The sequence below is a fragment of the Elgaria multicarinata genome, chromosome 3 (assembly GCF_023053635.1).
Source record: "Elgaria multicarinata webbii isolate HBS135686 ecotype San Diego chromosome 3, rElgMul1.1.pri, whole genome shotgun sequence".
Classification (NCBI taxonomy): domain Eukaryota; kingdom Metazoa; phylum Chordata; class Lepidosauria; order Squamata; family Anguidae; genus Elgaria; species Elgaria multicarinata.
In genome coordinates this window covers 126,327,106-126,342,024 of record NC_086173.1, presented here as the reverse complement: position 1 = coordinate 126,342,024, position 14,919 = coordinate 126,327,106, and the positions used below count along the sequence as shown (strand labels likewise).

At 39.5% G+C, this 14,919-nt stretch overlaps 1 protein-coding gene across 4 annotated transcripts in view; it reads left to right on the top strand.

Annotated features, from left to right (window-relative positions):
* The window catches only part of ITPR1 (inositol 1,4,5-trisphosphate receptor type 1), a 291,524-nt gene extending 280,616 nt beyond the window's left edge, over positions 1–10,908 (top strand). For all 4 annotated transcript variants that reach the window (XM_063121590.1, XM_063121591.1, XM_063121589.1 and 1 more), the window contains 2 exons: positions 6,009–6,170; positions 9,582–10,908. In XM_063121590.1, coding sequence (XP_062977660.1) covers positions 6,009–6,170; positions 9,582–9,668 — 249 coding nt within the window. In that variant the 3' untranslated portion in view covers positions 9,669–10,908. The remainder of the gene's footprint in view (positions 1–6,008; positions 6,171–9,581) is intronic.
* Positions 10,909–14,919: the final 4,011 nt, after the last annotated feature.

Here is a 14,919-nt window from a genome sequence, read left to right as displayed (position 1 = left end):
AAGGCAGCTGCTTCCAGGGATATTGCTGCATGGCGAGATTTGAGGCTAAGGTGAAGTAAGGCTATAAAAAGGTGTAGCAAAACTAGCAGAGCAAATTGTGATCGGTTTTTATTGTAGTTACGACGTTGAAGTGGCGTTTGTGGAAAATGTAAAAAAAACAAAAACACGCTCTGCAATATTGTTTTGTCCTACTAAACTACTGTTTGGCCTCTCCCACAAATCACAGCAAATTGCTTGAGTTCTAATTAGTAATGCCTTTGCTCGAGGACACTGCTCCCCTTATGTTTGCCATGTGTACAAACCACAAAAGCTTAGGTGGAAATCTATCTGTAAGTAAGTGTTACATGTAGAAATGTTTGGAAACGTAGATCCTAAACAGCTGGCAAGGGAGCCGATATGGGTCATTTTCTCAAGTTTCAAAGCTGTTTGTGATTAATTGCCATAGACTTGCATTAAACCTACCTCGAGAGATGAGAAGCCGGTTGCCAAGCATCCACCCACCTGTCCCCCTGCTGCTTTGACTAGGTGAAAGGTTGTTGTTTTCTAGAAGAACTAACTAGCTTCATTTGGATAGCACTCTAAACCATAATTTAATGCAGTCTTCCCCAACCTGCCCTCCAGATGTGTTGGACTACAACTCCCATTATCCCAAATGATAGCATGATGGCTGGGGATGATGAAGCTGTAATCCAATACATCTGGAAGGTACTAGGTTGGGAATGGCTGGTTTAGCATGTTGAGAAAGAGCCACAGTGATGTGCTTCCCCTCTCTCCCCACCCCTATATGATCATGAGTAGGAGTTCAGGGACTTTGGCTTCCAATTTCAATTAAGTATAGTCTAGTGTGTCATTCAAACCCTACACTATGGTTAATTATTGTTTGTTTAAACAAGCCAACTTCATAACCCATGGTTTGAAGTTGGCTTGTTTAAAAATGGTTATGATTAACCACAGTTTGTTGGGTTGAGACAGCACAAAAGTTACAGTTAATCTAAACCAGAAGTGAAAGCTTCTAAACTCCCCATGACTGCACCAGGGGACAGACAGGGTAAACATGTAATCCCAAGGCTTGCTGTGGCTCATTCTCATTATGTTAAACTCTGGTTTAGCACGACATCCAAACTCTACAAAGAAGGCCTACAGTTCCAGAAAGAGATGGTTATCACCTTTCTTTCATCATTTTCTGTTATTAAAAGTGTTGTATCTTATTGTTTACTGTTAAAATGGCTGTATTGTTGTATTTTATTGTTTTTATGATTTCATTCTAATTTTCCTCAAACACTTATTGAATAGGGGAACAATTCAAAAATACATTAAATTAATAAATACAAGTATGTACCAGTCCATTAGTGGTAAAGACATTCGATCAGTAGATGAACTGTTTCCACAATTGCTGGGGCAAGCAGAAGCATTTAGGGGACAAGCAAACCACTTCTGCCATGTTCTTTTCTATTTTTAAGAGCTCTTTATAAGTAATATTCTCCTCTACTGCCTATTGTTCCATATTTCCTAATACATCTTCATTTCTCATTACAAAGTGAAATGCTTTCATGGAAAGGATCCCTGGTGATTGAGTTGGGTGACTATCCGTAGTGGCCCTCTGTGCGCCACCCCCAGGAAACTTATGTTACATTTTGTAGCCCTAGATCAGTGGTTCCCAAAGTGGGTGGTACTGCCCCCTTGGGAGCGGTGGGATTGCATAGGGGGGCGTTAAGAGGCAAGAGGGCAGCAGGGGGCGCTAAGAGGAGAAGGGGTGGCAGGGGGGCGCTCGAGGTGGTCTTCCTGAGAAGCGCCTCTCCAGAAGGTCTTAAAACCCAGGGACATTTTTATGGGAGAAGGTAGTTTGGTCCTAAGCTATATAGGGGAAGAATCCACACATGTATTAATACCGTTTAAGAAGAGTCCTTTTAACGGTGAATTGAAATGCTTAATTGAATAAACTAAAAAAATGTAATTGGATTTTCAATAAATATTCAATTAATTGTTACTGTTTTGAATTTTATTGTTATTATCTTCCTTAGTGGGTCGTTGAAAACCGCTATTCTGAATAATGATTTTTATAGGATAGGGTAGGGGCACTGGGCATGTGTTTGTGGAACCGAGGGGGAGGTTACCTGAAAAAGTTTGGGAACCACTGCCCTAGATAACAAGAATGTTATAAAACAAGTTCAGTTTTTCTTGCTGAAAATAGAAACAACTGTTCTAGACAGATCACATGATCCATCTGTCTGCAGTGAAGAACTCGCCACTCAGTATTGCTGATATCTGTTAGGAATGTGTGCCTGCTGAAAAGAGGAGTCGTTTAAGTCGGACTTTCATTGGGGACAATAGCATTTGCTTTAGTACGAGATGCTATAAAGTGCTGTGGTGCTGTATAAATGATAGCATACTCTTCAGAACCGGGCAGGGCAACATGGTGCCCCCGAATACCATTTGTGGCACCTTCCAAAGTGCCCTCACCTTCCCAGTTGTTTTTTTTTTAAATTAGCACATTTTCTTATTGGCAGCTGGGATAATTTCAAAGCAAAGTGAAGATCTCCAGCCCCTATCATCGTCATTTCACATGATTGTCTCTGGGCTACACCGTGGTGCTCAGAGACCTTCTTAGGAAATGAAGATGGTGGGAGTGATTTTGTAGTGGTGCTCAGGGCATGGCCTACCACTAGAACACTGTCTATCCTATGGTAAGCTGCAGAGAAGGCTTAGCACTGGGGAGGGCAAAATGGCAGGAGGAAGAGTTGTTCGTGCTATAACGTGCAGCCTATCAGTTATGGGGGCTAAAGGAAGAGGGAACAAACAGTAGTGGAGGTCTGTTGCCGGTTTGTGGGCCTCTGAGAAACATCAGATTAGTTATGTGGGAAGCAAGATAATGGACTGGATGAACTTTTGATCTGATCCGGCAGGACTGTTCTGATACGTACCTAGGCTCCTAGACAGGCCAAGATCTTGTACTAACCAAACATAAAGTTCTTAAAACTAGAACAGACAAGTCAAAACCCATTCCAAAGTGGCTCTGGTTCTGTGGAGCAGGAAGGTAGATTGTCAGATTCCTCTCCTACTGGTTAACCCAAAGATCCACCACTGACTAAGTGGAAATAGCTAGAATTTTGCTGTTGGCATAACATGAGGTTGAAATCAATCTTCATAAGAGATAAAACATGGCAATATATAAGATTAGATTTGTTTCAGATGAGACATCTCTATTCAGAGCCAGGCTTTCTTACTTCCTCCTCCTCCTCAAACCATTCTCTGAACTTTAGTGTTAAAGAATGTGTCTCCAACGTGGGAGGAGAGTGAAATTAAACAGTAACTGAATGGTTGTTAGTACTAGCCTTTAATGTATTAAGAAACTGATATCAACTATTCACCCTCCTCCTTTCTGCTCCCACGCTACTTGTGGCTTTTTCTTTTTCCCACTCTTCTTTCTTTCTGCATCACCAACTGTGTACATTAATACATGTATAAACAGTATTTAACATATTTACGGACAGATGTACATGTCAGCAATTAGCTGTTGAAGCCTAGCCCAAAATATGAAGCGGGAGGTGAGTTCAATATTAGATTCTGTATTCAGTCATTATTTGGCCCTCTAAATTCTATCAAAGACAATGTTGGAGTAGATTTGTTTCTCATGATCTCACTCCTCCACCATAGGAGAAAGATAAGATCACAGGGAGTTCCCATCTATATCTTAACCCATGATCTTCTGACCCTATAACGTAGAAGCTTCCTTTCTAGTGGGTTATGTCCTGCAGAATCAGGAAGCTTACTCATTCGAATAAACATGGGATCTTCCATTTCATATGACCTGAAGGGCCACTCCATATTTCATCTATAGCAGAATCCCAACTGAGTAAACAGAACCAAATGTTGTCTTATGAAGTAACACATTATTTTAGCTCAATTCTTTGAAAGGATCTTGGAACAGATGACTGTTATAATGAGGACACTAGCATTGTGTAGTGTTAATCTTTCTTAAATTTGGGGGATAAACTTGATTGGTTCTTCAGGTTGCAGCACTTTATTGCAAATTGAAGTTTCACTGCTTTGGGTTTATTTTTTTTGGTTGTTTTCTTCAGTAAGCATATTGCTGTTTAAATAAATGTCTTATTCAGTTGTGAGTGGACAAGGAACTTTTACAATAGATTTGCAGATGGGAGGAAGGAATTATTGTAGGGAGCATGTTACCAGGAAATCAAAAGCAAAGAATACAACAAATATTTCATCTTGATTTATTACAATTAAGCATTAGATGGCTTCATAATTATGAGATATAAAGAAATTCTTTTTAATTTTTTTTAAAAAATTTTTACTTAATACAATAATCTAATGATAGATCATCTCACACTATTGCCCCGCTCGTGCTCTTCGCTCCTCTGATGCCATGTTTCTCGCCTGCCCAAGGGCCTCTACTTCCCTTGCTGGGCTCCGTCCATTTTCTTCTGCTGCCCCTTACGCCTGGAACGCTCTTCCAGAACATTTAAGAACTACAAGTTCAATCGCAGCTTTTAAAGCTCAACTAAAAACTTTTCTTTTTCCTAAAGCTTTTAAAACTTGATGTTGTGCGGACTTTATACTGTTAGTTTTACCCTACCCTGTGCCTGCTTACCCTACCCTGTGCCTGTTTGCATTCTCTTCCCCTCCTTATTGTTTTACTATGATTTTATTAGATTGTAAGCCTATGCGGCAGGGTCTTGCTATTTACTTTTTTACTCTGTACAGCACCATGTACATTGATGGTGCTATATAAATAAATAATAATAATAATAATAACAACAATAATAATATTAATAATAACAATAACGATAATAAAAATTATAATAATAAAAGGTGCAACCCACCCCCTGGGACCATTATTCTCCACTCCAAAATTGTAACACATCTTGTGACAGTTTACACCCTTTCCCTTTTCCTAATACAAGTTTAACAAATGGTTTCCAAATCTCCTCAAAATCATTCCACTTTAATATTCCTTTCTTAACTTTCATACACCCCGTTAGCCTATCATTAATAGCAATATCCCAGACTTCTCTATACTATTCTTCTATTTTATATTCTCTTTGTTCTTTCCAATTCCTAGCAATTATCAGTCTAGCTGCTGTTAATAAATTAGTTATTAATTCTTTACTATTTTGCGTACATTGGACCCCTTCATATATTGATAACAATGCTATCTTTGGGCCTATTTCTACCTTCCATCCCATTATTTCATTTATTTCTTTAAATACCATTTGCCAAAACTTCTGAATATTTTTACAATCCCACCACATATGAAAATACGTACCTATTTCCTGACACCCTCTCCAACAATTTACTGAATATTTCTTATCTATCTGGTGTAATCTTACTGGTGTTAAATACCACCTCCATACTAATTTGTTGTAATTTTCTTTTATTCTTGTCGACGTACTCTTTAATATACGTTGACTCCATATCTTCCCCCACTCTTGACCACTTAACTGTCCTACTATATCTTGGTCCCATATCATTTTAATGTTCTTGTTGTTTTTCCATGCTCATTAGTATCTTATACACCGCACTCATTATACCCCTACCAACTAACTTTCCATTTATGTTTTTTCTTTGTAAAATCAACCTTTCTATTTCTGTACACTCTCTACACTCTATATTTTCCTCTTTCCACTTTTTTGTCCGTTGTTCTAGTTGTGGTGCCTCCATCCAAGCATTTTGCCTCTCTCTGACTAACTGTTTTATTTTGTCTTTATCCATTTCCTTCATCCAATCTTTTAATTTATTTATTCCCTTTTCCCTTAAAGAAATTCTTCTAACGTTTGCTCTGTTGTGTGATTCTTGAGCATCAGTCTCTTCAGCAGTCAAATATTCTGAGGGGAACATTTTAGATTTGTGGGTTTGCATGTGAAACACATCTTTAACCACCCAAAATTGTCCTTTTGAGAGTTCTCCTTGAAATCCATGTGGACAACAGTGACTACCATGTAGTTTAGCCTTTATTTAGCAATGATACTCTTCTCATGTATGAATTTCAGGAGAGAAATCTGGATTGGTTCCCTCGGATGCGTGCTATGTCGCTTGTGAGTAGTGACTCTGAAGGAGAACAGAATGAACTTAGAAACTTGCAAGAGAAGCTCGAATCTACTATGAGGCTGGTATCTAACCTTTCTAGTCAGCTGTCTGAGCTTAAAGATCAGGTAAGAAATGTTGAGAAGACTTTTACTGCAACTAAGGTGTGCTTACCATATGTGTAAGCATGACTTAATGGGAAACTGTAATGCTTCCCTATATGTGAGAGTGCTTTTGTGAATCTGTTTTGTGAGTGTAAATGAAAATTGGTGTATGTGAGTTAGAAACCCCTCCCTTTTTTAAAGTCTTTTTGGTAATTTTTAGCATTTTTGTTCTTTTTTAAATTGGTGGCTGAGTGTACAGGAGTGATTTGGGGATGTGTTCTGTGTCCCATGAGCCCTCAACTCCTTGCTTTTAGTCTGGTTTTTCCTCCTCCTCCACGCCCCCCCCCCTTTGTTTGGCACAAACTGGGATCGGAAGCTACTAATCTCTGCATGCAAGTGGAAGAAGGAGAAGGAGTGGAAAGAGCATGCACGTGCCCAGGGCTCGTCATAAAGTTGCCTTTGAATGCTGCCTTAATTTCCTCAGGGTTTAATGAAATGAATGTAACCAAAGCCCCAAATGAAAACTAAGAAAGTCAACTTTGGGAGGGGACAGACAGCCTTGAATGGAGCTATCTGTTTTTCCACTCCAGATCACATCTTCAAATGCTTTCCTCAAATAGAGTTCCAAGCTCATGTTTGCCCTCAGAGCTTTTATTTCTCCAATAAGATCAGCTCTTTCATACTTATATCATATACTCCAGATATGTAGCTATTCTTGTTGACCAGTGGATTATTTTTAGCGTTGGTATCATCCTGTATATTTAGATGTCCACTTTGTTTCTATTTCTTCCTATTCAGTATATTAAATCATACTGGACTCAGGAAAAAGCATTGCAGCAGCTCACCCTGTCTGATTAGGTAATACAACAAGGAGCTTCAACAATATTCTTGGCTAGGTCTGCAGCGTCATTGCAGTTTGTTGCTATGTAAGAAGGCCAAACACCCACCCACACAACCTAGGTTACCTTTCACCAGGCTTGTTTAAACTGGCCCAGCAAGAGTTTTTCTGTGCTGTGTTGTATTACAATTTGCTCCCACCTGGATTTTTATTTTGTTTCAGATTAAAATTTGTCAGTGGGCAATTGAAATATGTTAATAACTGGTGTCTGTTTCTTTATTTCTGGGAATGCAGCAATCCTAATTGCTACTATCTTTAGTGAATTGGTTGTTGTACTTACAGAAACGCATATAACTAAAGTTGCTGACATCTAGCCTTTTAGCATGCTCTGTGTTCCTGCTGTGACAAGATTTCGCATTTAGCCTTCAAAGAATATTAATGATAGTAATGGCCTAAATCCAACACAGAGATAGTCCATTAGTTTCAGTGGTCTTAAGCATGCCTAAATCTGTGGTAGATTTAGGCCAATGTCTTTAAGCTTAAAAAAACAAAACCCTGCTCTGGGTTGGAACCATAGATCTGCCCACAGAAGGATGTGGTTGGTAGAAGATGATTGTCGTGAACCCTCCTCTTCATGGTACCCCCTGTAAAGGATGTTTTGAGTGGACTGGGCTGTTGAACAATGGGCTAAGGGGGAGGTGGGCCAGATCATAGAAAATTGGGAGGAGGCAATGGCCTACAGCCATTTTTCCTCAATCTTTCCCTTTCCTCTCAGCCCACTACATTCATCAGTGTCCTTTGACTCTTGGAGGAACATTTTCAGCTGGCTTAAGAGTACTGTCATGGAGAAGAGACGATGTGAAAGTAATCTTCTGCCCACACCCTTCCACAGGCAGATCTCTGGTTCCAAACCATTGGAAGTAAAGGATCAGAGATCTCCGAACAGAAGCGCTGCTCTTCTCAGCATTCTATTTGAGATTCCACAGCCTTTTTATCTGCTGCTTGGACCTTATCAACCACAAAATGCATTACTGCACTTTTGATTAGTAGCCACTATTTGAAAACATCTGACTTCAGTCTTCCCCTTTGTTCAGCCTTGCCAGTTTTTTGGACATGGGCCAAAATTATATTCATATCTGAAGCCTTCCATTTTTAACTGGCCAAGCTTTTGAACTTTCTCTTTGCCCTTGTGAAAATGAGAGAGAATGACGTTAGTTTTCAGATACCTCTTTGCTGCTGAGGAAGAAGGGGAAACCAGATTCATTAAGCGAGAGAACACTTAGGGGAAATTCCAAAGTGCTGTCATTGAGTGTGCCCTGCTCAAGTTGCAGTATGTACCAATTATGTGACCAAACCAATACATCACTTTCTTGTTAGGAACAAGCCTCTCTAGAAAGGAGAGCAGGCTGAGAGATTGCTTGAATCAAATAAAGAGCAAGTTCTGCTTTCAAGGCTGTCTCTTCAAATAGGTTTCTGGGGACTAGAGCTGTCATTAATGCCAAACTTTAATATGTCCACTTGAAAGCACTTGAGGTAAAACAAATCCGGTAAACATTCCTGGGGAGCTATTTAAAACACGATCACTTGCGTTTAAGGGTTGCAAGCTGTTGTTTTTAGGGATTTTCTGTATCAATAATTAAAGCTTCACACCGAAAGAGAGCCAGTTTTCAATTCACTCTGGAAGTTATACAAATCTACAAATAATTTAAGAACTTCTTATACTTGGAACAAAATGTAAATATTTTTAATCCTACACTGATAATAAAAATAAGAACAAAGGAAAACAACGACAACTTCCTCACCACCACCTTGCTATGACTGATGAGAGGAGAGACCCCTCACCTGGCTTTCTTGGGGGCAACGTGGACTGGTGGCTCACCAAGTCTTGAGGCATGCTGGACAGAAGACACCCAGTACAGTTAGCAGCAGAGCCCTGAGGCTCAATACTGCAGCTTTCCTGCCCTTAGAGTTGCTGGACCTATGCTTGCTCTGCTTGGTTTTTATTGCACTGTCTTCAGGCAGGAATGTAAGTCTGGGAGATGAGCAAAAGATGGAGGGAGAGGCTGAAGTTGAGATGGAGGAAGGGAAAACGTTGCATTGTGGGACTTAAATACCATTTCCCCAGCAACTTAGCAAAGCATTTTCTGGTTGCATGAGTAGTACCTTTACAGGGCAATTCTATGCATGTCTACTCAAAAATAAGTCCCACTGAGTTCAATAGGACTTACTCCTGGGTAGGTATGTATAAGATTGCAGGCTTAACATGTGTTATTTACTCCAGCTCAATGTAAACTAAACACGCAATATGGTAACTTATATTGAAATTGCCATTAGGACTTGGGCACTTGCTAATTCTTGTTCCAATATATTCCGGCCCATCCTCTCCATTCTACCACCACCTTTTGAAATGGGGGTGGGATGGGTGTGGGGAAGCTATGTTTACTCTAATTGTGTTAGTATACCAGACAGGAGTGCCCTCTCTGCTGAAGATGGCTTTCAGAACAAACCTTGTCCACAGTATAGCAGCCTTGGCTCATTCTGAAATCTGACATGCAGGAAGTGCTTAGGTCTACTGAGCAAATGTTTCAATTTTCCAGATGACAGAACAGAGGAAGCAAAAACAGCGAATTGGTCTCCTAGGACATCCTCCTTCTATCAATGTGAACCCACAGCAACCAGCATAAATCGGATGGGTCTTCATAACAAGAGTTGAGATTCAACCCTTAAAGCTGCTTCTGTGTATTCCTAGCTCATGTAAATAAACCTGTTTTTATACAGTATGTATAGGACTGCTATGAGGAGGAATGGGCGTATATATATTGGCACATCATTGGAGGGGGGTGGTGGAATAACATTTGTGCCCTTAAGTTGCCTTTTTATAGGAAGAAGTGAGAGGCACACCGAACTTGCACTTGAAAAGGATTATTGACTAAAATACTTTGTATTTAAAAACTTCAGATAGCTAATATTTATGTTTTTTATACAGTTGTGCAATATGAATTATGCAATCACACTATACTTGTTACTTACTCCTGTGTGTCCTAAAGGGAGTGCACATCTTTGAATCTGGACTTGTTTTATATCATTTACTAAATGGCATCAAATGACAGCTGAGCAGGGCTGCCACCAAACTATGTTCCTAGTGAGGTTTCACTCAGGGCATTTTTGTAACATAGAGCATTCCCCAAAATTGACACATCATGGCAGTAGTGCCACCTCTTCCCTGACCAACATTCCTCTTGATCTTTTTACTTTTATTTAAAAAAATGAAAAATAAACAAGCAAGACCGTTCTTAACATTTATATTGCCAATTCCACCCACCCACCCACCGCTCCAGTTTTGATCCATATCTTGGTTGACCATTCCATAAATCCCAGAGAGTTGTGGAAGAGGATAAGGTATTCATTTATGAAGAACTCTTGAAGGGAACTTCGTTTTCCTTATAAAAAAAATTTAAAACTAGGATGGTTCCACATTGCTGGCAGATCAGTGTGATCTTCTAGGGGATTTTTGTTTTGTTTTTTGCGTGGAGAGCATATTGGTTTAGAAGAACCTAGAAGGGTTTGCAGACTCTTCCACCTCAGTGTACCATCTATGCATTTTGTTGTTCTGACAGAAGTACGTTTCCCTCAGTCATGCATTGCACCAATTTACTCCTAATTGAGCACTGATTTTGTAATACTTGCAAAAGAGCCACTGGTTTTGGATTGTGTTTCGGTTTTCCCTAATCACATTTTTGTTGTTCTTGATATCTGAAAATATGATTTTTAATATATATATATATATATATATATATATATATAATCTGTCGCCTAGTTTTGTATATGGTCCTCATTTTACAGCAAATTCTCTGCTTTTAAAAAGAAGCTGAGAGATGAGAGTGCTTATAAAAGTTAGTAAATGCATAAATATAGATATTTAAATAAATGATACAATAATAATGTACAGTGCTTCCGTGTGATGGTCTCATTCTTCGTCAGTAATATTAGTTTTTTCTACCTCAGCTCTCAGTCTTCCTCAACAATATTAGGTTTTCTACCCTATTCACTATTATGGAGAACTGTGTAAAAACCCAATTCATGTACAAGTGGACTGGGTTTCTAGCTTAGAAGATCAGTGGTCTGACATACATAAACACAAACACGCACACGAGAATAGCATAGCATAACTTTACTATGCGTGATTAACAGAACATTTAATTTTACCCTGAGAGAAGGGCTGGCTCAGTTCAAAGAAAATGGTCTGCATTGAGAGAGTTTGAAACCTGAGCCCCTCACCCAGACATTAAGGTTTATGGTTTAGCTGCAGTGCTCTCAAGCCTAATAGTGCTGCTATTGAATACTATGTCAGACATTGAAAGTGTGCACTGTGGGGGGAGGAGGGTTGAGCCTCTCCCAGATTTGTCCACAAGGTTATCAGATGCAGCATCAAGCTGGGGTCTACAATGGTTCCATCCTTCTGATCAAGCACCTTGTCCAACAATCTGCCAGTTTGAGGTGTTGGGAACCCAAGAAAGCCTATGGATTCCATTGGTGTACCATTCACCCCACTCCCCAACAGTCTTCCTGCGCAAGCTGACAGAGATTATCTCATAAGTGGTGTTGAAGACTTCAAGGCTGAGTGTGGTGTGCACATAGTTGACGTATATTTATCAATACTGATCTGTACAGCACCATGTACATTGATGGTGCTATATAAATAAATAAATAAATAAATAATAATAATAATAATAATAATAATAATAAAGAAAGTTCAAGAGTGATTGTGTGAGAGAAAGAAAAGCGTGTATGTGAATGGGTGAAAGGATTGGATGAAACATTCAAAAAGGTTTTTAAATGTTTTATTTTAAAAGTTCACAAGCTTTGTTTCAAAATAAAACATTTAAAAACCTTTTTGAAACCTTTCATCCAATCCTTTCACCCATTCACATACACACTTTCCTTTCTCTCACACAATCACTCTTGAACTTTATTATCAGTATTGATTAATATACGTCAACTACGTGCACACCACACTCCAAAGACACCACTCTCTACCCTGAACTTCAAATTTCCCAGAACTTAAGTACTCTAAACACAGAGAGCACTAAAGACTCTAAGAGGACCTAAAAAGTCTCTCATAATCCCCTCAGTCATTCCCTTATATATTACTCCTCCCAGCTTTCCTTTATAATACTTAAGGGACCACGTATATTCCTCCCCATCATTAGTTCAAACGGTGAGAATCCAGTGGAGTCTTGGGGAATTTCCCTAAAAGCGAAGAGAAAGTAGGGCAATTTTTTGTCCCAGTCAAAGGGATGGTCTGCCACATAGGTCTTAATCATCTGCTTAATGATGCCATTAATTTTTTCAACTAGCTCATTTGTTTGGGGGTGAAAAGCAGTAGATGTTATATGTTTGACACCGCAACACATCCATAAACATCTCATTACATCAGAGAGAAAAGCTGAGCCTTGATCACCCAAAATTTCATGGGGGAAACCCAAGCGACAAAAGATTTTTAATAGGGCTTCTGCTACTGACAAGGCATCAACATTTCAAAGGGCTTCAGCATCCGGGAACCTTGTGGCAAAATCTATAATGGTCAATAGAAACCTTTTCCCCGTCCGTGTAGGTCTAGGGAAGGGTCCTACTAGGTCCAGTCCTATCCTAAAAAAGGGTTGGTTGATAAGTGGTAGGGGATTTAGGGGAGCCTTGACCCTGTCCCCACTTTTCCCCACCCTCTGGCAACTCTCACAGGACTTGCAAAACTCTGTGACTTCCCTAGAAATATTTGGCCAGTAATAATTAGCCATCAACCTTTTCCAGGTTTTACCTATCTCCATGTGGCCTGCCAAAAAGGAGTCGTGAGCTAATTTCAGCATCTGGTCCCTATATGGTATTGGTACCACAAGCTGCTTTTCAGCCCCCCAACTTCCTTGTTTCTTCCTATACCACTTTCCGTATAGGATCCCAGAAAACCTGCTCTTTCTGAGTGTCACTAAAAGAGGTTTCTTGTGCCTCAACTTTGGATCTTAAAACTTCCAAGCTGGGTTCATTTCACAAACGTAGTATCAGTTTTTGCAACGATGTTTCCCGGCTCAGCAGTTCCTTCAGCTGGGTTGCTAGGCAACTGCAGAGGCATGCCTTCAGCATCTCCAGATTTGCTACAATTGTCTGACAAGCCCTCCACTGCTGCTTGTGAGCGTGTAATAATAAAAACTTTTCTACCTTCTAACCCCATGATATCAGTACCTAGGATTAGAGGTTCTTCCTGACAGGAATTAACACCCAAAATACATTTCCCTGTGACTCCCCTCCATGTAACTTCCATCTTGGCTACAGGAATTTCAACTCCCCACACCAATGTGTAACACTGAGAACTTTGGGGATGTTCAGCATCTTTATTTATATCTACTCTCCTTACTGAGGTACTTTTCTCTTTCTCTTCTCTCAGCCTGGGACATTGTGGTCTAATATGCCCCACCAACCCACAATGATGACATGTGAGGTCTGTTTTTCCAAACAGAGGTTTGGTGGCCTTTTCCGTTGGCAACTGATTTTTATTTACCCCATTAGGCTTATACCCTGGTTTAATATTATTTTCTTTAGCAGACTTGCTAATCATATGATAGCCCCTATTTAAGGAAAATTGATCAGCTAGGGAAGCTGCATCCCGATAAGTCTTTGGATCTCTATCTCTCACCAGCAATCTTATATCCTGAGGGATTTGAAAAATTAATTGATCTTTAATCATCAGATCAACTAAATCTTGTTTGGTTTTCACCTTAGCGCAAGTGATCCATTTCTCAAAATGATCCACTAATTTGTGTCTCAACTCCACAAAAGATTTGGATGACACAGCATTAAGGCTTCTAAATTTATTCCGGAAATACTCAGGCCCATAGCGAAATATTTTATAAACTGCTGTTTTAAATGAGGCAAAATCTAAAGCTTCCCCCACAGGGAAACTGTTATTAATTTCTGCCAGGTCTCCCTTGATCAAGTTAGGGATAAACTTTCATGTAATCTTGTGGCTTTACTTCCCACATCATGGCTGCCTTTTCAAAAGTATTGAAGAAAATTTGGGGATCTTGCCCCTCAATATAAGGGGTAAAGTCTTTAGGAGATAATTTGGGAGGTCTAGCCCCTTCCCCAATTCTCCTCTGATCTTCCCGCTCAAATTTTCTCTTTTCTAAAGCAATTCGTTCTAGCTCTAGCTCTCGATCTTTTTCTCTTAATCTTATTTCCGCCTCACAATCTTTTTCTCTCAGCCTTTCTTCTTGTTCCAACTCAGCTCTTTTCAGTTCTCTATCAGCTTCTTGTTGTTTAATCTTTTCTATTCAAGTTCCCTGTGCTGTTTTAATTTCTCTCTTTCTAGCTCCATGTATTGAAGAGACTACAGGCACTTGCCTCAGAGGATTTACCTCAGTTTCACCCGCAGCATGAACTCTGTAATATTCTATAAGAGCCCATTTCATTTCATCAACAGTCTTTCCTTCAGTTGGCAAATTTAAACGTTTACATCTGTCTGTCAGGGAATCTTTCTTCAACCCTAAAATCTCCATCGTTATCAGACAGAGACTTAACCTTAATAAATAAAATGGTACTGAGAGATTTCAATTGAGGTCAGGAGTGTTAAACTTGATATTTTATAATATGTATCTCACCACAGACAAAAATATACCGTATTTCTTCGATTATAAGATGCCATCGTTGTAAGACGCACACTAATTTCAGTACCAACAACAGAAAAAAGCTTTGATTCTAAGAATAATAATCACACCTGCGATTCTAAGACGCACCCCGTTTTTAGAGATGCTTATATGGGGAAAAAAGTGTGTCTTAGAATCGAAGAAATACGGTATTGTCAGAGAATTGTATCAGCTCAACCTCTGACTAAGATAATATGTAACTTTCACAGCTAAGGACCTCAGAGGTGCTTTACAGTAACCA